General features: G+C 37.6%; 1 protein-coding gene across 1 annotated transcript in view; it reads left to right on the top strand.

Moving 5' to 3' along the window:
* The window catches only part of LOC148945586 (sphingomyelin phosphodiesterase-like), a 40,883-nt gene extending 20,559 nt beyond the window's left edge, over nucleotides 1-20,324 (top strand). The window contains exons 3-5 of the mRNA XM_089099093.1: nucleotides 6,133-6,325; nucleotides 13,405-13,592; nucleotides 20,106-20,324. Coding sequence (XP_088955219.1) covers nucleotides 6,133-6,325; nucleotides 13,405-13,592; nucleotides 20,106-20,253 — 529 coding nt within the window. The 3' untranslated portion in view covers nucleotides 20,254-20,324. The remainder of the gene's footprint in view (nucleotides 1-6,132; nucleotides 6,326-13,404; nucleotides 13,593-20,105) is intronic.
* The last annotated feature ends 3,959 nt before the right edge of the window (nucleotides 20,325-24,283 follow it).

Raw genomic sequence — 24,283 nt, 5'->3', positions numbered from 1 at the left:
ACTACCCAGAAGTGAGTCTTTTGTTTGCGCCAGCTATTACGGCAGATCTTTCCCTTGCCTATGTGAATTTATTATTCCACGAATCTGAGTCTCAGAGATATAACCACCACCTCCCAATTTTTGTGGATGGCTCAAAAACGGAATCCAGGACTGCTTGTGGAGTCCACTTCCCATCTTTAGGTATAGCAGCTGCAGAAAGGCTCCAACATGATGTGAGTATCATGACAGCTGAAATGCGCGGACCAAGGGGGAACCTTGTCCCTGAGGGTCCATAATAGAAACTGGGGCACCCTCACCCGGGGTCATAAATACAGGCGGAGGAGGAAGAAGGCCCCTCAAATGTGCAATCAAAAGGGCCCACTGGTTTGTCCACAAGTCCCATGAGTTGCAAACCTTCTCCCAGTAATGGGTTAAATTGCATGGTAATGCAGAACACCATCACGGGAGGATCCTCTATAGGAGGACCACTGTGACAGGGCGTAAGATCCAGATCTATGGACAACGGCCTCTGAAAAGGGCTGCCTCGACCTTTTCGGGGTACCTGCAAGACTGGGGACCTTGCGGTCAACTCTACTGTGTAAATATTGAACAAACGTTGTGATATAATACGAAATAAAATGATTATGTTACATGAGCATTTTATGCTTTATATAATGCCTATTCCCACTTGAGGAGTGGCGCCCCTCGAGGAAATTATAGCCTAGTAAACGACACAGCATTCGCACGGGATTCTGACTAATGGACAATTTTTCTGGGCTTGGTATGTTTTGATGGGCGTCTTTGGGCTAAAAAACCTCTTCCTAGCTAATTTATCTATTATGGGTTGCCTCCCCGTAGTAGCCTAATATTTGTAGGCATGAATATATAATGAGTCGGAGGTAATAGGCTTGAGACTGTCTGTGCAGGATTTCGACTTTCGTTGCTAGAAGAACATCGCTAAGTGTTGAAACCCATGTTGTGACCAAAAGGGGCCCAGGATTGCACAAGGCCTCCATTCATACTGGAGGTCTCAGAGACTTTTTGCTGTCCGGTTCTAAGCCGGCTTAAGTACTTCGGTGTAGACTTGAGAAGATATGTGATCCCCGTCCTGCACTGGTATCCGGGATCATTACTTTTCCTGAGGTGAAAATAATTTCAAAGATTTAAAGACCATGAAAATTGGAACTTGGAATGTTACGACATTAAAAAATGACTATCGTATCAACATTTTGACTGATGAATTCAGACGATTCGGACTCGATTTATTAGGAATTTCAGAAAATCATATCCCAGGGCTAGGAAGTATGAAAATAGGTTAAATTAGGTGACAGAATTTGTTTACTCAGGCAGGAAGGATGGGGTACACAGACAGGGAGTAGGGCTCATGATGAATAAGGATGCTCCTAAGTCTTTTTTAGGGTGGGAAGATATTGATAATAGAATACGAATGACTCATTTTATGACTAAAAAGTTCAGGGTATCAGTTATAGTAGTATATGCCCCTGTAGAACCGACTGACGGAGATACTAGTGACTCCGATGAATTTTACTTACAGTTACAGGAGCAAATAGACAGGGTCCCAGGCAGAAATATGATGTTATTATTGGGAGATTTTAACACCCAGGTTGGTAGAAATAGGGATAGATGGTATCCCAGCCTAGTTAAATTTGGTGTAGGAAAAGAAAACAGTAATGTCTACAGACTTTTGCTATTTTGTAGGTATAATAGTTTAATAATAACTAATACAGTCTTCTGTCATAAAATGACCCATAAGTTAACATGTATTTACATGATGGTAAGCCTGCAAGTATTATTGATTATGTTATTGTAAACCAAAGACTGCCACGATCAATACAAGATATTAGGGTTTGTAGGAGTGCTTTTATTGATGTTAAAAGTAAAGATCACCATCTAGTAGTGTCAAGGGTTAATTTAAAGCTGAAATATCAAAAGGGTAAATACCTCCCCAGAAGTTATGATGTTGGTAGACTCCAGGATGCAAATTTGAGAGAAACTTTCCAGGAACAGTTGAATACTAAACTTGAGAGTTTAAAATTTGATAATGTAGAAGATGGTTGGAATAATTTTATAAAAATAATTTGTGAAGTTACTGAAGGTGTATTAGGAAAGATAGCTAGAACTGCAGCTAAGAATATTAGCGAAAAAGCTTTATGTTTAATAGAAAGGAGAAAGGACTTGTACAAGAATTATCTGAGTGATAGATCGTATGAAACCAAAAGAAATGTAAAGAAAGTGGAGAAAGCATTAAAATGTGAACGAAGGAGGTGTGAAGTGGAGGCCATGGATAAAATTGGCGAGGATCTGGAAGATGCAGCTAGACGGCATAATAGTAAAATATTATACTGGCACGTTAACAAATTGAGAGGGAGTAGTCAATCCGGACTATGCCCAGTTAAAGATAGGAATGGAGTCGCAATTAGCGATAAGGAAAAAACTAAAGAGAGATGGGCTGAACATTTTGAGAATTTGTTTAACCGAGATAGAGTTGCAGGAAAAAATATAGAGGAAAATGAAAAAGTTTGTGGTACTTGGATGTGAAGGAAGATTTGTTTTGTGAGGAGGAATTAGCAACAGTACTAAAAGGATTAAATAATAGTAAGGGTCCAGGTGCTGATAGTGTGATAAATGAGTTTCTTGAATAGGGTGGCTCTGAGGTTAGAATTAAGTTATTGAAATTTATGAATGTGATTTTTGAAAAAAGGGAAGTACCTAACGATCTTAGGAAAGCCTTAATTAAGCCACTTTATAAGAAAGGTGATAAAAGTAAGTGTGGTAGTTACCGAGGCATTAGTCTGGTCTCTGTAGGTAGTAAATTACTTAGTATAATGATACTTTTTAGACTGAGAGATTCCGTAGACAAAATTTTAAGAGAAGAACAGTGCGGTTTTAGAAAAGGTGGAGGATGTGTCGACCAAATTTTCACTGTTAGGCTAATAGTTGAGAAGTACCTGAGTTTTCAAACTCTTTTGGTCCTAAGTTTTATAGATTATGAGCAAGTGTTCGATTCTGTTGATAGAAGAGCTATAGCAAAGGTTTTATCCTGGTATGGTATACCAGACAAATGCATTAAAGTGATTAGTGCTATGTACGACAATAACACGGCTGCAGTTAAGGTAGGAAATGAGGTTAGCAGCTTGTTTTGTATTAAATCAGGAGTTAAGCAGGGTTGTGTTCTATCTCTCTTTGTATGGATTATTTTGATGGATTTTGTTTTAAGGAGCACAGAAAAGGAAATGGGAGACCACGGAATCAAATGGAGAGGAAAAAGTCTCCTGGACTTGGAAGACTAAGGAAGATGTTCGGAAGACTAAGTCACTAAAGCTAGGAATAAGTGAAGATGAAAAGGTGACGTTGGGTAATGAAAAGATTGATCAGGTGGGCAGCTTATCTTGGTAGTATTATTAGTAAAGATGGTGGGAGCAGTGAAGATGTGAAATATAAAATAGCCAAGGCTCAGGGTGTTTTGACACATTTAAAAAAAAGTTTGGAAGAATAGGAATATAAGTCTGCAATCCAAGATTAGAATATTAGAAGCTACAGTGATGACAGTGGTTAAATATGGCTCTGAAGCATGGGCGCTCCGAAAAGCGGAAGAAGATTTGCTAGATGTTTTCCATAGAAATTGCTTAAGGATTGTTCTGGGTATCCGTCTGACTGACCGTATTTCAAACAATAGGCTATACGAAAAATAAGGTTCAATACCGCTCTCTATGGCTATAATGAAAGAAAGGTTGAGGTGGCTAGGGCAGGTTGTTCGGATGAAGGATGACAGATTGCCGAAGATTGTTCTTTTTGGCCAGCCATCTAGGGATAAACGGAAAGCAGGTCGGCCCCATCTGGGGTGGGAGGACGTCATAAAGAAAGATTTCAATGAAATGGGAACTTCGTGGGAGGGTTTAAAAAGGGAGGCTTTGAACAGATTGGGATGGAGGAGGAGCGTGCTTAGCTGTGTTGGCCTCAGGTAGCTTGGTTCTGCGGTGCGTTGTTAGTCGTAGTAGTAGTAGTCTCTATTTTCAATCGAATGAGTCTTTTTCGAAGTTCCTACGACAACTCCTTCGATACGAAGTGCCCTGGTCTAACCAACAACAGCAACAAAAAACAATATATTATACCCACATTTATATTTACTAAAAATGTCAAGCCTTCCACTTACTTTCGACTATTAAAAAGGGCGATTTCAATTTCCAATCAAATGAGACCTTTTTGAAGTCTCTACAACAACTTTCTGTATAAACCTTATATGCCCCCAGGGAATAACTTACAACCTTTGCACTGAGGCCTCTGAGGGGTTTATCATCCTAAAAGACCTAATTTCAAGAACTCTCAACTACGTTGAAAAAATAGATATCTCAAAATTTTGATTGGATGTGTCTGGAAAAATGGCGGGCGTGAGAGGAGCAATAGTCGCTCTCCAAGCACTTTCAATTATTAAAAATGGCACAAGCCCTTTCAATTTCCAATTGATTGAGCCCTTTTGAAGTTTCTACGACAACGCTTTCAATAAAAACCTTACATGCCCCCAGGGTTATAACTTACAAACCTTGCCCTGAGGTCCGTGGGGGGGGGGCGGGGTTGTCATCCTCAAAGAACTAATCTCCAAAACTTTCAACTACGTTGAACAAAATGGTTATCTCAAAATTTTGATTGGATGTGTTTTGGGAAAAGATGGGCGAGAGAGGGGGGTTAGTTGCCCTCAAATCAGTTTCGACTATTAAAAAGGGCACTAGCCCTTCGAATTTACAATCGATTGAAGCATTTTTCAAGTTTCTACGACAAAGATTTCAATAAAAACCGTATATGCCCCCAGGGCATAACTTATAACCCTTACCCTGAAGACTTTTGGGAGAGTTTCCTGCTCAAAGATATAATTTCCTGAACTTTAAACTGCTTGGAACAAAAAGGCTATCTCAAAATTTTGATTGGATGTGTTTGGGGAAATGGTGGGAGTGGAATGGGTATTAGTTGCCATCCAATCAATTTCGACTATTAAAAATGGCAATAGCCATTACAATTTCCAATCGAATGAGCCCTTTTTAAAGTTTCTACGACAACGCGTTCGATAAAAACCTTATATACTCCAGAGCATAACAAACAACCCTTGCCCAGAGGGCTCCGGGGGGGGGGGGGAGGGTGTCATCTTCAAAGACCTAATTTCCAAAACTTAAACCTACGTTGAATAAAATGGCTGTCTCAAAATTTTTATTGGATGGGTTTTGGGGAAAAGGTGGGCGTGACAGATGGGTTAGTTGCCCTCCAATCACTTTTGACTATTAAAAAGGGCATTAGCCCTTTGAATTTCCAATCGAATGAGCCTTTTTTGAAGTTTCTACGACAACACCTTCTATAAAAACCTTATTGCTCACAGGGCATAACTTAAAACCCTTGCCCTGAAGGCTGTGAGGGAGTGTCCTCCTCAAAATCATAATTCCTAATCTCAAAATCAACTATGCTGAACAAAATGGCTATCTCAAAATGTTGATTGGATGTTTTTCACGAAATGGTGGGTGTGGGAGGGGGATAGTTGCCTTCCAATCACTTTAGACTCTTAAAAAGAGCACATGCCACTCCAATTTCCAATTGAATGAACCCTTTTTGAAGTTTCTACGACAACTTCTTTGATACGAAGTGCCCTGCTCTAAAGGGAAAAAATAATAAATCATAAATTGTGCCAACATCGTTCTTATATGCCCCCAGGGTATAACTTAAAACCCTTACCCTGAGGGTTGTGGGGGATTGTCCTCCTCAAAAACATATTTTCTATCTCGAAATCAGCTACGATGAACGAAATGTCTATCTCAAAATTTTGATTGGATGTGTTTGGGGGAATGATGGGTGGGGGGGGGGGGTGGGGGGTAGTTGCCCTCCAATCACTTCCGACTATTAAAAAGGGCACTAGCCACTCCAATTTTCAATCGAATCAGCCCTTTTTGAAATTTCTAGGACAGCTCCTTCAATAAGTGCCCTGGTCTAAGACCACAAAAAAAAAATAATAATACATTGTGCCAACATCGTTCTTTGGTTAGGCAGCGCTATTGCGCTGCCTGTGATTTACACGAGAAATCCGTTTTTCTTAATTCTTAGATTTTGGATGAATGTTAATAATCAGACAATTTCTTCCTCTTTTTTTTGTAGGTTTGAGGGAACTCTCGCTGGTCAGTTTTATGGTCACACCCACAACGATGAGTTTAAGATCTTTTACGACAGTGATGACCAATCTCGGGCCATGAACGTTGCTTGGATTGGACCAAGTCTAACGACTTTTTCCGATATTAATCCAGGCTATAAAATATACATTTTGGATGGTGAAAGGGAGGGCTCCACTTTTGTAAGTTGTTCAAAGAGTAATGTATCATTGAAGTGTAGCATACAATAGTCAATAGCCAAGAGCTGTAAATATGTAAGTTGTCTATTTTAAGACAAAGGTTTCATCATCGCAAAGGGGGGGGGGCATCTTTGATCCTTGGTGTTAAAAAATTCAGTGGGTATTTTTTTTTGGGGGGGGGGGTGGGGGTGGGGGTAGACCTTCCGGATATATCTAAGGGGTGTTCAATTAAATCAAAAACGCTATGTTCATCCCGGTTCTCAAAAGGGCACATCCGTAACATCTCTGGATGGGCAATAAAGTAAAAGTATAAGGAAGTGATGAGAGGGGAAACGAACTAAATAAAAAGACCAAAGGTGTGAAAAGGGTGTTTTAGCAAATGGCTTAGAAATGGAATCAGAAATGGCTTAGGGTTATAAGGAGAAACTTTCAGTTTAGGGGCATGTTGAGTAAGTCAAAAGACACTATGTGCATTCAGGTCGTCAAAAGAGTTTATCTACTGTCTCGGGAATGGCAAAGGGTAATGAGATGAAAATTTTAGGGTATGTTGAGAGGTATTTTAAACTAAATCAAGATAAAAAATGTGAATCATGTTTTTTAATTGGGCAAATCTCTGATATCTCAGAAATGGCATAGATTATTAAGTTAAAAATTTGTGGGAATGTTGACGAAGGTGTAGAACTAAGTTAAAATACACTAATTGCATCCAGGTTGTTAAAAGGGAGCATCTTAAATACCTCAGGAACAGCTAATGGTACTAAATTTAAATTTTCTGAGAAGGTTGGGCGGGGGGGGGGGTTATAACTAAATCAAAAGAAAAACTGCTTTGGGTATTAAGCTGAAACTTTCAGGAAACTTTGAGAGGGCTGCTAAACAATATCAAAGGGCAGTGCGTGCATCTATGTTGTCAAAAAGACGGATTGTTTGTTTCAACGAAATCAAAATACAACATGAGCATCTAGGTTGTCAAAAGAGCGTATATAACACATCTCAGGAACAAATTACATTTCAAATATTTTCTCTTCTTCGGCTTTAATAAATTCAATATTATTTAGACTTTATTTAGACTAGGAATGAATATCAGTATGTATGCATTAGATTGTCAATCCACATTTATTTGTTTTGTTGAGTAATCTTGAGTATGATGGATAAATATAAACAAACAGTTCATGATAAGAGTTGTTTTCAGTAAAGTTCAAATTATGATTTGGTCAAAAACGCTTTTTGGAAAACCAGGACAGACATTGTGTCTTTTGATTGAGTTCAAGATCCCATTAAAATTGTCTGAAGGTTTGAATTAATACCCTGAACTGTTCTTGGGATATCGCACACACCTTTTTAACAAGCTGGATGTACATTGTATCTTTTGATCTAGTTCAATATCCGCAGAAAGTTTCAACTACATACAATTCGCCGATCCTGAGATATTGAACATGCGCTCTTTTGATAACCTGGATACACAAATTTGTATTTTGATTAAATTCAACATCTTTCAACATCCTCCGAATTTTTCAGCTTTATACTCTTGACTATTGAATATCTTTGAAGAAAACCCTCGAAGGGATGCCCCCCCCCCAAAAAAAAATGACTCGGAAAAAAATTCAAAAATTTTTTTCTAATCGGAGCAAAAGCTATATTCTCAAGTTCTTGGGCTAAGGGCACCCAGAAATAGCAGGGGCAAAATACTTATTCCACCCATAATACATGTCTAATAATGAGCATAATAAACTGATTTTTGTGAGCAGCTTGTAGCTTAAAACTGAAAGCACCTTAAAACTCAGCAGGACCATTTTACAAAACATAAAAATTTAGTCTTGAAGCAGAGGCCTCCCAAGAATGGGGCAAAAAAAGTCTAAGATATTTTTTTCGATGTGCTTGAAACTTGAATCCTAAATTTATTCGGCCATGAATTCTCAATGCAAAGGAAAAACTGAATAGGAAATTGGGTTCTAGAAAAATAGGCCCGAAAATGGGTAAAAAATACTTTTTTTTATTTATTGCACGACCCCCAAATGTGGGCTTGCAAATTGCTTCCGCGAAGCTTTTTTTTCGATTGACTTGCAACTTTCAAGAATGTCTGTCTGGTTTAAGGGGATCAAACATTTTTGGGGAGGGAGAAGGGTGTTAGGAGGCCTGGATGTGGACCAGAAACTTTCTGTCCCTGGTAAGTTTGAAACTTCCAGCCGTAAGTCCTTTGGCCAAGGGGAACCTAATGTAAAGAAATGAAACGCGTGTACGGTCTGACAAAAAATGGGGTCCAAAAAAGCCAACACCTTTTTTTGGTCGAGTCAAAACTTACATGGATCAAAAGACCCCAATGCGTAAGAAAAAAGAGGGGGGAAAGGGATAACCAAAGAAAAAGGACACAAAACTACTTATCTTTAAACAGTTTGAAACTTATACCCATAATCTTCTGGTCAAATCAACCCCAATCTACATAAAAACTTTTGTTTGGGGGGTCACGGAGCCCCTCAAAATTACGGGCCTATAATGGGATGGAGAACCATTTTTCTGATTAGCTTGAAATTTTATAGAATAATTCCCTGGGCTACAGCACACAGTTTTGTTCGGAGAGGAAGGAGGTTTTAGGGAGCTCCAAAATGGGATGAAAGTTGGCCCTGATCAATTTAACACTTGCAGCTGCAGGTCTCTGGCCTAAGAGAAACCTAGTCAAAATAATAATGTATCATGGTATCAACCAGAATGACCCCAAAAAAGACCAAAAACCTTTTTCAGATCAGTTTAAAGCTTATACCCTTATGCCCTTAGCTAGCGGGACACTCAAGCACTAGAAAAAATAGGTACCTATTTTTCTTCCTAAAAACAAGGCCTAAAAAGAGTCAAATCTTTTTTTTCCAACGGTTAGGAACTTGCATTCGCTCCTGGACCAAGAGTGCCCTTATCTAAAAAAAAAAGTAATTTGGAGCACGAGACCCCTCTAAGAAAAGGTCGAACAAATTCTTATTGCTTCGAAACTTATATATGAAATTTTTTGAGCCCAGGAGAGGCCCTAATTTACAAAATAGCTGATTCTCCCAAAAAAGGACCAACATTCTCTCTTTTTTGAACCGATTGGAATTAAAACCTGACTGGAGTGGAACATGGAATTTTATTCGTGAGCCAAGTGGACACTAATGTACTTTACATTTTTGTTTTGGGTATCGGTCAAAAGAGTTCAAAAGCATTTTATTTTTTTCGATAAGACTTGAAACTTCCAAGCACCTTCCAGCCGTAAGTCCTTTTGCTGAGCTAAAGAGACCACACATCCTTGGGGGAGGAAAAGGTGAAGGGATGATGTTAGGAGGCTAGAAAATGTATTAAAAATATATTGTCCTTGACGAGTTTAAGAATATCAGCCGTGAGCTCTTGGGCCAAGAACAGCTTAATATATGTCAATTGTGGCACAAAAGAGGGCAAATATTTTTATCCTACACCCAGATATAGAAAACTACCAACAGATATTTCCCACTCGGCTTTTAGACAGGGCCAAGAAAATATTAATGAGGACAAAACATTCTGAAGAAAATTAGGTTTTACCGATTATTTACGCCAGAAAATGGGCGCAATATTTTTCATATGTCTCCTCTATAGTTAACCTATCTACATAGTCCTGCTAATGTAAGTTTTCTTTTGCACGTAAGTTTCTCTTTAAAAAATTGGCCAATCGCTAATTTTCCGCTCTGAAAACAATACTGAGACGTTACACAATGGGTACCTGAAGCCCATCCGCACAGTGAGTGCTTCTACTTAGGCATTCATAGTTTTCATTAAAACTTATAGTTTTCATTATGAAACTATAGCCATAGTCATGGTCATCAATAATCAGAGTTTTCATAGTCATCAAACATAGTCATAGTTTTCATTCGATTCCTAGTTTGGTAAATCTATCTTGTGAAGTCTCAAGGCTGAGACATCGATTTGAAAAGTTTAAGAAAAGCTTATTTTGGTAGGGAGGGGGGATAGTTTTCTCTTCCAGTAATTTCTTAATATTATTTATTACAAGCGGTAAAGTTTGTAGAATTTTTTCACGGGGGGTTGGGGAGGGGGAACAACTTCTTAGTTTACGCTACAGTAATTTTCCTATACTTGTCTTCTTAACAGGCTCTGCTGTTAGTTAATAGTAAATGTAAAATTTATACTTTGAATAAAAGAAAAGTAGGACATTCGTGATTGGGATGGGAAAATGACCATAGAAAAAATGAAAGGAGTTAGAGCCTCATCTGAGGCGTTTCTCCTAAAAATCGGTTCTTTATCACCCCAGCCGGTACTCTTTGGGGTCTAAAATTGATGTAGATTATCATGGTTTATCATGGGCATTGAATGAAGGAGAGGGTCCTCTAGGTAAACCTGAAGATTTCCTCGGTAAGTGTGCATCGCGCCTTCGGGACCAAGAGATTCAGGTTTGGCTAACGGGTCTGGAAAAGTCTAGTAGCCTGCATTTTTATAACTGTGGACACGCTGTGGACACGCCCATCGGCTACTAAGAAGAATAATGAGGTCTACATCTTTAGTTAAAAAGCCACTCTTTGCCTGCAGTGTCGACATTTCCGCTGCGTTCGATTCTGTCGTCCAATCGCAGGCACTGTGGTGCCTCTTAGATTCAGGAGTCGACCCCCGCATTGTCTTTGTTCTCCATGACTGGTACTCCCACACGCATATTCGTCTAGCTTTGGACAATCGCCGGTCACCGCAAGCAAAAGCTTTCTGAACCCATTCGGCTCTTCAAAGGAGTTCGGCAAGGATCTGCTCTAAGCCCTATCATCTTTAATTCTGCAATTTACTCTGTAACTAGATTTGTTTGTGAGACCTTCTTTTTGGAGGGCTTGGATCTAAGTTTCATTTCTTATGCAGATGACTTGTTGCTCCTAAGCAGCACGCTGGGGGGTCTACAAGAGAATCTTCGTCTTTTAGTGACCCTATACAGAAGAATATGACTACGAGTCAACATAAGAGAAAACCGAATTTATCGTTTTTAGCGGCACCAACTCGACCAATTCCAATCTTGTCCTTGACGGTATCAGAATCCAGCAGTCCCAGTCCCTAAATTACCTTGGTATCACGTATGGCCAGACGCCTAGGTCAACTAGAGGCTTGTTGGCTGAGTCAGTCTGTAAATCTATCCACGCAGCATATGGAAAAGCTGTCAAATGCAAGTGGTCATTTAATCGATTTATTAAGTCAAAACTATTCAACGCCGTCGTCTCCCCTGCCATCTGGTATGTCTAAAAATACGAACCACGTACTACAGATTTGCAAAATTTTTGCTGGGACTTCCACTAAGATTTTCTAACACGGAGATCTCATCCATATATGGAATCCTTGATCCATCAACCAAGGTGATCGATCTAGAACGGAGAGCCTCAAGACGATCCCTCAGTAAACTTTACGACTCACCGCTGACTCAACTGTTTCTGTGAATGAAATACCTGTATTTAATTTTTAGTGTTGAACATGTTTTTCTTCTTTTTTTGTTTCATTTTGTACACCGCTTTTTTTTTCTTTCTCCATTTCTCCATTGTAAGCGGGCACAAATAAATATATATATATATATATATATATATATATATATATATATATATATATATATATATATAACTAGGTTAAAGATGTGCATGGGGAGGAGTTTTATTTGAAGCTGAGGCTACCGTTGAGAACCCTTAAGTAGTGGTTGCAGGCGGAGGCAAATTGCATACCGCTGCGTATAGGCTACTGGGAGTCTTATGATGAGAATGGCTCGGGAAGTAAGCATGCCTGCCCCCTCTGTGGGGAGTTTGGGGATGAGATGGACCATTTTCTGAGTAGATGCCAAAGTTTGGCGAATTTAGGGATAAATTTTTTCATAAGGATGTACCGCTGCTCCAGGGTGTTTTGGGAAATACTTCAAGGGACCTAATTATTGCGTTAGGTTGTTTTATAGAGAATAGTCTGATGACGCGGAAAGAAGCTGTAGTTTAAATTTCTTGAGTGTTATTGTTCTTTCCTTGTTGTGTTATATCTATTTGTTTTTGTGTATATGGCCACTGGTTTTTGAGTACACCCATGTATGTATGTATGTAGCAGCTGTTTAACTTCGAGACGCAAAGGCATCTAAATGCGGGATGGCGGCTTGCTAGTTCTGGAACCCTGGAAAAATCCAATATATTGGACTTCAGTTCCAAAGATTTCTACGATTAAGTTCTAAAGGGTGATGCAAAATTCTTCCTCCAATTTTCTCGGTATGAGCCACTAGGGATGGTTTGCAAGACACATAGAGATTTTTTCACTTAGATTTATATTTCTGGCTCTTGGAGGGAGGTAGAGGTTAAGGTATTGAATAAAGAAATTTTTGTCCCTGTTTTCTTCGATCAATCAAGACACTTGCTTTGCTAAGAAAAAAACTGTTTTCGCAAGTGTTGACCTCATCAGTAACCATCAGATGTACTATCATGTAATCTAATCTATTTTATGATTTTCCTCTGTATCAAAAAATAGGAATCAGTATACCCATTTAAGATACCTTCAAATTTCTTGGATACCGAAATTGACAAGTTCCTGCTACGACCTTAGACCCATTAAGGACCGACCCTCAATGGGTCGCACTGACTTTAATTTAACTGATTAGGAGTAAAACTCTGAGCAGTGAGGCAGAGAACGACCGTATATTGCTATTTTTGCCTCAGGCGTCTTATTGCTGGATTCTATTGTCCTTGGTAATAGTTTTGTATATGACTTTTTCATTTTGAAAGTTTAAAAGTCTTCATTGTAATTATTTTGTAATTTTTTGTGCTGAACTCAGTAAACTTTTTTGAGCTAAGACAGATTTTACCTAACAATTTTCTGAAGCTTCCTCTTTAACTAATGGTGCTCAAGGTAAAATAAAAACGCAACTGTCTTAAATTGTTTCTCTTAAGACCAAGATGCTGTCCTCCCTTAGAATATACTTCCTTCCTTCCCTTAGAGTATGTTGGAACCTCTTTAACAGTAAATTTCAACTGTCTTAGTACCTGCTAAATCAATATTTATTTTACCCTAATAATCAAATAACATATACATAAGGAGAGTATATGAAAGCATTATCAAAATTAAAGTGTTTTAATTTGTAGGGAATGCTTGAGCATGAAGCATGGATAATGAATTTGACGGAGGCTAATATCGGCCCTTCAGAGCCAAAATGGTTTAAGCTTTATGACGGAAGAGAGACTTTTGGTCTAAATTCTTTGTCAGCTCAAGAAATGTCAGATTTGGTGGATCGATTTATTGTTGATGAAGAACTATTTCAAATATATTATAGGTACGTTGAATAACTTATTCTATTTTTACAATAATTACAGTCGTATCACCCATGTTCAAACGACTTTCAAGACAACTAGACAAATCCCGTAAGCTAAAAGCCATCTAGGGTTTGAAACACTGATTCCATTGAAGTAAAATTTCGCGGGGAAGCTAACATTGACTTTTGCAAAACATCTAATAATTATAAGTGGACCTTGATAAAATCCATCCCGCCTGTCCTCTTGGCCTAAAGAAATTACCCCACGCTCTTCAAGTAGACTTGAAATCTTTCATATAAAGGTCAGAAATAGGAGAGTACGTCCTGAAAATTACTGTTCTCATATCCCATTGGCCCTTAATTTCGACTAGACGGAACTCTGTTGGTATTGTTTTATGCAAAGCTATTCAGCTTTGAGGCTATGACACGGCTCAACAAGTACTCAAGAATTTCGGCTCAAGAAGTACTTCCGCAAAGGTCACTGAGAAATTTTCAAATGTCGAAATGGTTCAATTCTGGGTAAAGTACTGCAGAGCTGATAATGCAAACTTGGTCATTTTCACAGCCCTGACCTTACTTTTTGGTGACAATAGCCACCTATATGTAAAAAGAACTTGTTTGAAAACTCGCTTCACCCTTCGATTTTGAAAAATACATTTTTGTCTTATTCATTGGGATATCTTTGTTGAAAAAAAGAGCAAATAACCCCCTAGATTTAGAGAAATACATTTAGTATCCACCCTACATTTCCGTTAATTGATGCCACTGAACCTTAAGTCTCCGAAAGACCCTCGGGAAATTTTTTTTTTCAATCCTGAGTCAGATTTAATGTTTTAGACTTCATAACTACGAAACTAATGTGACTATTCTTACAACTTAGGGATACTGCTGATAACAAATTAGGCTTAATTTTTTAACAACAGAAACAAAAATCGCACTGTTTCTCAACTATCCCCCCAACAGGATTATCATGCCCAGAATAATTTTGTTTTATATTAATTTGTCCTATTTATACTCTTTGTATTGAGAAGAGACTTCAAATTCAAGTTCATATCATTCAAAAACAAGACATAGCTCTCTTGGGCAAAGCTCAAATATGATGTCTCTTAGTCATAATTAGCAAAATAAAGTTGTCTGATAAAACTTCGTCAGGATAAATAAACTAAAGGACAAAAACACTTAAGATTGAGAATAAAATTGTCTGATAAAACTTCGTCAGGATAAAATACTAAAGAATAGAAGCATTAGAGATCATTGAAATATTTCACAAAGCTTGTCACAAAGCTTTTACTGTAGCGCATGGTGTTACAGTGGACTGGGGTTAGTTTCGGAACCTTCTCAGCTATTTCCCTAGGGGGACGAGATCTTACAGGGACAAAAGGTGGGGGAAGGAATGATCGGTAGATGGGATGTTGAAGGAGGGAGGAGCCAAATCCTTTGCATACTTTTTCTCGGCGGGAAAATAGGGATCGAAGTTTAAATTATTTGAGGTAAAAAAAGTAAGGTGGAGGGGAACCGCCATAAATGATTTGTAGTGATCTATTCTGGACTCGTTCTATTTTATCAGTTTCATCCTGGGTAAAGGCAAAGTGCCAAACCGGACAAGTATATTCAACTAAGGGGCGGATGGAAGTGTAAAATATTAGTTTCAGCTTGTCCTTAGGAGCTCGAAATTTTTTCAGTGTTTTCAGCATTTGGATTGTGCCGTTAGCTTTTTTACTTGGAGGTAATTGGGTCCCTTTCCCCCAAATTACTGTTTATGTTCCTTCTGAAACTTGTACTTTAGTGACAAGCAAATATCTGTTGCATGTATCAAAAGATACATCCTAGAATTGACTTGTTTCAGATTTATCAATTCATCGAGCCAGCAGCATGATGTTGTTTAAACTTTTTCCTAGAGAATGATCTAAACCTTTGACAACAATTTTGAACCACTCTTCAATGTCTTCTTTAGTTTAAAAAAGCGTAAAGCAATTTTCAAAAACGTCATTCCATTGACTGTTAAAACAGGATCTCAGTTTCCAAATGATAGCAAAATTTTGTCCTATATTGAAAAATTATCTTGAACCCAATGACAAAAAATAAGTAAAATAAAACTTACACAGGAAGAAAAACCTTAATCTGAAGGAACTGTCATAAAACTTAGCAACTTTTGAATAAACATACACTGTATAAGACTTGATGAATAATAATAGATATCGAACGATATCTAAATCCAGGGAACTTCGAATCTTAATATTTTCCAGGAAACTGAAATATTTTTTCAGGGAACATCAAGTCTTAATATTGGTTACTACTACACATTTATAATCTTTAATCGGAGCATAATGTCCACCGTCTTCAGATATTTTTCCAGGGATTTTTGAGACTTAACATTGGTTACTACCTGAAACTAAAATATTTGCAGTGACACACTCTAACTGACTAGACAAGGAGCAGCACATTTATAATCTTTAATCGGTGCATAATGTCCACCGTCTTCAGATATTTTTCCAGGGAACATTGAGTCGTAACATTGGATACTACCTGAAACTAAAATATTTTCAGTGACACACTCTAACTGATTAGACAAGGAGCAACACATTTATAATCTTTAATCGGAGCATAATGTCCACCGTCTTCCGATATTTTTCCAGGGAACTCAGGCTATTTTTCCAAAAACGAGCAAAAATGGTTTTTTTTTATAGGCCAAATAAAAGTACTGAAAAAACACAACGAAATGAATATTTTGAGAGGACAAACGCCTCTCTTCTTCAGCGCGAAACGAAATAATATATCCAAGGAAAGTACCGAAGGAAAAAAAAGAAAAAAAAGAAAAAAAAAAAAAACAAACGCAGAAAGTCAATGTGAAAAGAACCAAAAAACCAAAGAAAAACCGGAGCATAATGTCTTAATAGTTTAAGGATAATAAAATAACACAACATTGTTAACACCAAATTGAACTTTCTGCCAATTTTAGCTGCGACCAAACAGACAGCATGATGTCTTTTGAAAGTGGCCAGGAGGTCACACACAGAGATAAAAAGAAAAAGGTAGTAACTTTATACGAGGGAGTTACAAATTCAGAATTGAATATATTTGGGTTGAAACGGAGCACCTGCAGCTTTTCTGGCCCTGAGCAGCTTGGTACTGCAAGGAGAGGTTAGTAGTAGAAGTTTTGATAAGCCAGATTTTTTTTTTCAGTTAAAAAAAAAGAAAAATGTACTTAACGCACATATATGTGAGTTTCGTGTGGCTCTCTCCCTCTGCCTTTCTTTCTTTCTCTCTCTCTCTCTCTTTCTCTTTCTCCCTCAAATGAAAGATCTTAAGCCGGATTTGCCAGCCAGTACATTAGTCGTACTTTCATTAGTGAATAGGGTTTTCAGAATTTGTTCCCAGAATTTCTGTATTGAGAATTATTGTGTTTGAAAGACATTTTATTTTGCAATTGTTACGCATAATTATTTTATTTTACGCATAGATTAAATATAATCCATTTTGCAAAAAAAAAGAAAAAAAAAGTAGCAATTATTCCTATATTTAAACCTAGGAAAAGTTACCCTAACAGCCTTGCATTTTTAAATTGCCACATTCAACCACATTTCTCATATCATATACATATTATTTTTCTTTTATTTACAACAGCACCGACTACAAGTAAAAAAGGGGTTTGTAACACTTCGATCACTTTGATTAACTAAGCACTGGATCATAATAATGTATGTTCATGCAGTCACTTTCAGTCATTAAGACCGTCTTAACCCAAAACTACTGGCAAATCGAGCTCCCTTCCTTCAGACTCAGATTCTGATTCAGATGACTCTGCCTCTTCCGGAGTCCCCCCCTGAGGATTATATATCAATTTCCACCTCCAACCTCCCTTCGTCTCTCCCTTAGAACTAATTCTGCATTTATCTGAAGACTGCTTCAAAAGGACTGCTGAAACACAAGGGCCGTTAAACTAGAATAAAAATTTCTTAAAGACACCATAGTCAGTAACAACACATTCGGTGGTATTTGGTTGAAAACCAGGCTAAATCTTAAAAAATGACGCTGGAACTTTTGATTTCCAATTGACTGAGCCTCCTCCAAAGTTTATTCGATCTCCCCTCCCCTTCCACATGAAAAGTGTGTGGGAAAAAATAAATGATCAAATAAAAATATTTTTAAACCCTTATGAGTCTTAGCTATAGGCAATGCTATACGATTGCCTCTGACTTTAATAGGAGAGTAGAAATATCAATTTCCCTTCTAATAAAGACCCGGAATTATCCAGGGGAGAGTCTTAACATTGTTTTTTCCTGAAACTAAAATATTTACAGTGACACACTCTCACTGACTAGACAAGGAGCAACACATTTATAATCTTTAATCGGAGCATAATATCCACCGTCTTGAGATATTTTTCCAGGGAACTTTGAAGCTTAACATTGGTTACTACCTGAAACTAAAATATTTGCAGTGACACACTCTAACTGATTAGACAAGGAGCAACACATTTATAATCTTAATCGGAGCATAATGTCCACCGTCTTGAGATATTTTTCAAGAACTTTGAGTCTTAACATTGGTTACTAGCCGAAACTGAAATATTTTCAGTGACAAACTCTAACTGACTAGACAAGGAGCAACACATTTAAATCTTTAATCGGAGCATAACGTACACCGTCTTGAGATATTTTTCCAGGAAACTTTGAGTCTTAACATTGGTTACTACCCGAAACTGAAATTTTTGCAATGACACACTCTAACTGACCAGACAAGGAGCAACACATTTATAATCTTTAATCGGAGCATAACGTACATCGTCTTGAGATATTTTTCCAGGAAACTTTGAGTCTTTTTATTTTCCAGGGAACTGAGATATTTTTCAAGGCAACTTTGAGTCTTAACATTGGTTACTACCTGAAACTGAAATATTTGCAGTGACACACTCTAACTGATTAGACAAGGAGCAACACATTTATAATCTTTAATCGGAGCATAACGTACATCGTCTTGAGATATTTTTCCAGGAAACTTTGAGTCTTAACATTGGTTACTACCTGAAACTGAAATGTTTGCAATGACACACTCTAACTGACCAGACAAGGAGCAACACATTTATAATCTTTAATCGGAGCATAACGTACATCGTCTTGAGATATTTTTCCAGGAAACTTTGAGTCTTTTTATTTTCCAGGGAACTGAGATATTTTTCAAGGCAACTTTGAGTCTTAACATTGGTTACTACCTGAAACTGAAATATTTGCAGTGACACACTCTAACTGATTAGACAAGGAGCAACACATTTATAATCTTTAATCGGAGCATAACGTACATCGTCTTGAGATATTTTTCCAGGAAACTTTGAGTCTTTTTATTTTCCAGGGAACTGAGATATTTTTCAAGGCAACTTTGAGTCTTAACATTGGTTACTAGCTGAAATTAAAATATTTGCACTGACTTACTTAACTGACTAGACAATGAGCAATACATTAATAATCTTTAATTGGAGGATAATGTACACTGTCTTAAGATATTTTTCCAAGAATCTTTGAGTCTTAACGTTGGTTACTACCTAAAACTAAAATGTTTGCAGTGACACACTCTAACTGATTAAACAAGGAGCAACAAATTTATAATCTTTAATCGGAGCATAATGTACATCGTCCTGAGATATTTTTCTAGGGAACTTTGACTCTTAATATTTTCAGGGGAACTGAGATATTTTTCAAGGAAACTTTGAGTCTTAACATTGGTTACTACCTGAAACTAAAATGTTTGTAGTGACACACTCTAACTGATGAGACAAGGAGCAACACATTTATAATCTTTAATCGGAGCATAACGTACATCGTCTTGAGATATTTTTCCAGGAAACTTTGAGTCTTAATATTTTCCAGGGAACTGAGACATCTTCCAAGGGAACTTTGAGCCTTACCATTGGTTACTAGCTGAAACTGAAATATTTTCAGTGATACACTCTAACTGACTAGGCAATGAACAACACATTTATAATCTTTAATTGGAGGATAATTTACACCGTCTTGAGATATTTTTCCAAGGAACTTTGAGTCTTAATATTTTCCAGGGAACTGAGAAATTTTTCAAGGGAACTTTGAGTCTTAACATTGGTTACTACCGGAAACTAAAATATTTGCAGTGACATACTTAACTGATTAGAGAAGGAGCAACACATTTATAATCTTTAATCGGAGCATAATATACACTGTCTTGAGATATTTTTCCAGGGAAAAATGAGTCTTAATATTTTCAGGGGAACTGAGATATTTTTCAAGGGAACTTTGAGTCTTAACATTGGTTGCTACCTGAAACTAAAATATTTGAAGTGACATACATAACTGATTAGACAAGGGTCTTGAGATTTTTTTTACAGGAAGGGGTCAAAGCATTTTCCAAGGACAGTCAGACAACCTTACAGCTCTCGGAGTGTTATTTCTGAAAAGAAAATGCGCTATTTTGAAAACTAACACCTAACCGTCATGCAGACCTAACCGTCATGTTTAGTGATTAATTATTATTAACTATTTAATTTATCTAATCCTATTCCAGGAATTACGTGAAACAAGGAGACCCGAAAATGGAACGCGGCTGTGATACTGAGTGCAAACGGGGCAAGCTTTGCTCAATGGTGACATCTGATTTTGGAAATCAAACAAAGTGCAATGAAATATCGAGAAAGATGAAACTAAAAAACTGAACACGTTTTCAATGACATTTTTAGAATAACAGAATTATTCAGTGTTTAATTGAGCAATATAATTGGTTTCAACTCAAGTAATATTGTTTAGGAAATATTATGAGCATTTACTTTCGATTGACTTAGTAGAGTTAAGTCTTATCCGTCCTGTACGGTCGTTATCTTTCACCAGTCTTTATCTAACTCCTTAATGAACTTCTATATATCAGGCAGAAAAGGTGCGGCATGTTGATTGACGAGAAATTGAATTCTCGTCTCTTTTGGGGAGGGGCTTCTAGAGCGAGCGCCGCGTTCATGCCCTACAAGGCAATCAGAGCTATATTCGGGAAACGAGTGCTTTTAATACGTTTGGTGTGTTGTAGATAGAAATATCCCTGTCTCTTCCCCCGGGGGGAGGGGCACTTGCCCCGTGCACACATATTTTAGGGTCGCAAAATTTCAAATAAATAATCTACCAGTTATAATCATTTTGCAATTTTATTCTTATTGAAACAAAGTAGAGGGTGAATTTAGTAAATGAAAAAATCAATAAATTAATAAAATATATCTAAAAAAGAATAATTAAACAATAATAATTAAAATAATTAATAGTTATTAAATAATTTAAAACATATTAAAACATAAATCATTAATTAATTAATAAATTGAAAATATTTTTTTGTAGTTTTGGCCTACAAATTTTGTAGGAGACAAGGCAGTGGGCGTCTAGATTGCTACAGTTTTCTTCTACCGAGCATGGTATGTTTCACCTTAGGACTTTGGAGAAGGTCGGTGTTAGAGATTCCATCATGAGTGATATCACCAATATATCAGTGATTTTGTTTTGAAGGCACCGAGGCGGTACTGGTCGTCTGTTTTAAGAGCTCAAATTTTGTTCCTTCAGAGAGGCAACATGTGATTATACAGTACAGGATGATGATTTATCAATGAGAATATGAAAACTGTTCGGAGCGATAAGTAAGATATTAAAAATAAAAAAAGGATCAAAAAATTGAATCAACAAATTTTCAGCTACAGAAGTAAGAATTATCGTCTACACGCACCCCTATCTACTCTAAAGAATTCAATGCAATGCATGTCTCAGGTCATTTGATAATATCTGGTCTGATTACATCACACCAAGTCACATTAACCCTTTGAGAAGAGTCCTTTGAGAAGAATAAAAAAAAAATATTATATGAAAGTAAGGAGCTGTGTTAAAACAAAAGTTATCCAAAATGTATCATTTCCCCTGCTCTTTAGAATGATACAATAAGTTTACCATGTACCTTAAAGAAAATGTCTATATTTTCGCATAGGTACCTTTTATCAAAATGTACGGAAAATTCATTTAAGGGTAATTAAATGGATTAAAATGGAATGCAATGGACACCATTGCATGGTGTCATTATTTTTTTTTTTATTACCAAAAGACAGAAAACTGGTTTTACAAGAAACGGCCAATTTTTTCTATCAAAAATACTTCTACCTCAATACTTTCACAAATAACTAGCCCCCCCCCCATGCCCATCATTCCCCCAAACACATATATTAAAAATTTTGATATAGCCATTTTGTTCAGCGTAGTTGATTTCCGGATAGAAAATATCTTTTTGAGGTAGACACTTCCCCACATCCCTCGGGGCAAGGGTTTTAAGTTATGTCCTGGGGGCATATAAGGTTTTTATAGAAAGCGTTGTCGTAAAAACTTCAAAAAAGGCTCATTCGATTGGAAATTCCAAGGGCTAGTGCCTGTTTTAATAGTAAAAAATGATTGGAGGGCAACTAGCCCCCTCTCCACGCCCATCATTCCCCCAAACACATCCAGTCTAAATTGTGAGATAGCCATTTTGTTCAGCGTAGTTGATTTCCAGATAGAAAATATGATTTTGAGAAGGATACTTCACTACAACCCTCGGGGCACGGGTTTTAAGTTATGCCCTGGGGGTATATAAGGTTTTTATAGAAGGCGTTGTCGTAGAAACTTCAAGAAAGGCTCATTCGATTGAAAATTCAAACTGCTAGTGCCCTTTTTAATAGTCGAAAGTGATTGGAGGGTAACAAGTCCCCCGCCGCCCATGATTCCCCCAAACACATCCAATCAAAATTTTGAGATAGCCATTTTTTTCAGCGTAGTTGATTTCCAGATAGAAAATATGTTTTTGAGGAGGGCAATCCCCCACAGCCCTCGGGGAAAGAGTTGTAAGCTGTGCCCTGGGGGAATATAAGGTTTTTATTGAAGGCGTTGTCATAGAAACTTCAAAAAGGCTCATTCGATTGGAAATTCAAAGGGCTAGTGCCCTTTTTAATAGTTGGAAGTGATTAGACGGTAACTAACCCCCCTCTCACGCCCACCTTTTCCCCAAACACATCCAATCAAAATTTTGAGATAGCCATTTTGTTCAACGTAGTTTAAAGTTCTGGAAATTAGGTCTTTGAGGATGACAACCCCCTCACAGCCCTCAGGACAAGGATTGTAAGTTATGCCCTGGGGGCATATACAGTTTTTATACAAAGCGTTGTCGTAGAAACTTCAAAAAGGGTTCATTGGATTATAAATTGAGATGGATTGTGTCCTTTTTTAAAGTCGAAAGTAATTGGAAGGCAACTAACACCCCTTCCATTCCCACCATTTCCCCAAACACATCCAATCAAAATTTTGAAATAGCTATTTTGTTCCACGCAGTTAAAGTTCAGGAAATTATACCTTTGAGCAGGACACTCCCGTCACAGCCTTCAGGGCAACGGTTATAAGCTATACCCTGGGGGCATATAAATTTTTATTGAAATCTTTGTCGTAGAAACTTGAAAAATGGCTAATTCAATTGGAAATTCAAATGTCTAGTGCCCTTTTTAATAGTAGAAAGGGATTTGAGGGTAACTAGCTCCCCTCTCTCACCCACCTTTATCCCCTAACACATCCAATCAAAATTTTTAGATAGTCATTTTGTTCAGTGTTGTGGATTTCCAGATGGAAATTATATTTTTGAGGAGGACATTCCCCCACAGCCCTCAGGGCAAGGGTTGTCAGTTACGCCCTGGGGGTATATAAGGTTTTTACTGAACGCGTCGTCGTAGAAACTTCAAAAAGGGCTCATTCAATTGGAAATTGAAATAGCTAGTGCCCTATTTAATAGTAAAAAGTAATTGGAAGGCAACTAACACACCTTCTTCGCCCAACATTTCCCCAAACATATCCAATTAAAACTTTTAGATAGCCATTTTGTTCAACGCAGTTTACAGTTCAGGAAATTATACCTTTGAGCAGGTCACTCCCCCCACAGTCTTCAGGGCAAGGGTTATAAATTATACCCTGGGGGCATATAAGGTTTTTATTGAAATGTTTGTCGTAGAAACTTGAAAAAGGGGTCATTCGATTGGAAAAACATAGGACTAGTGCCCTTTTTAATAGTCAAAAGTGAATTGAGGGCAACTAACCCCTCTCTCACGCCCACCTTTTCCCCAAACACATCCAATAAAAATTTTGAGATAGCCATTCTATTCAACACAGTTGAAAGTTTTGGAAATTAGGTCTTTAAGGACGACAACCCATCCCCCCACAACCCTCAGGGCAAGGGTTTTAAGTTATGCCCTGGGAGCATGTAAGGTTTTTATTGAAAGCGATGTTGTAAAAACATCCAAAAGGGCTCATTCAATTGAAAATTGAAAGGGCTGTTGCCCTTTTAATAGTCGAAAGTGATTGAAGGGCAGCTAACTCCCCTTTCACGCCCACCATTTCCCCAAACACATCCAATCAAAATTTTGATATATCTATTTTGTTCAACGTAGTCGAAAGTTCTGAAAATTAGGTCTTTTAGGATGATAACTCCATCGGAGCTTCCAGTGCAAGGGTTGTAAGTTATGCCCTGGGGGCATATAAGGTTAATATAGAAAGTTGTTGTAGAAATTTCAGAAGGGGCTCATTTGATTGGAAATTGATATTGCCCTTTTTAATAGTCGAAAGTGAGTGGTGAGTAATTAACCCCCCTCTTACGCCCTACATTTCCCCCAACACATTCAATCAAAGTTTAGAGATAGCAATTTTGTTCAA

This window comes from Artemia sp. Qi Xiang Cuo, chromosome 13 (assembly GCF_049724085.1).
Source record: "Artemia sp. Qi Xiang Cuo chromosome 13, ASM4972408v1, whole genome shotgun sequence".
Classification (NCBI taxonomy): domain Eukaryota; kingdom Metazoa; phylum Arthropoda; class Branchiopoda; order Anostraca; family Artemiidae; genus Artemia; species Artemia sp. Qi Xiang Cuo.
This window is presented reverse-complemented; position numbering and strand designations above follow the sequence as displayed.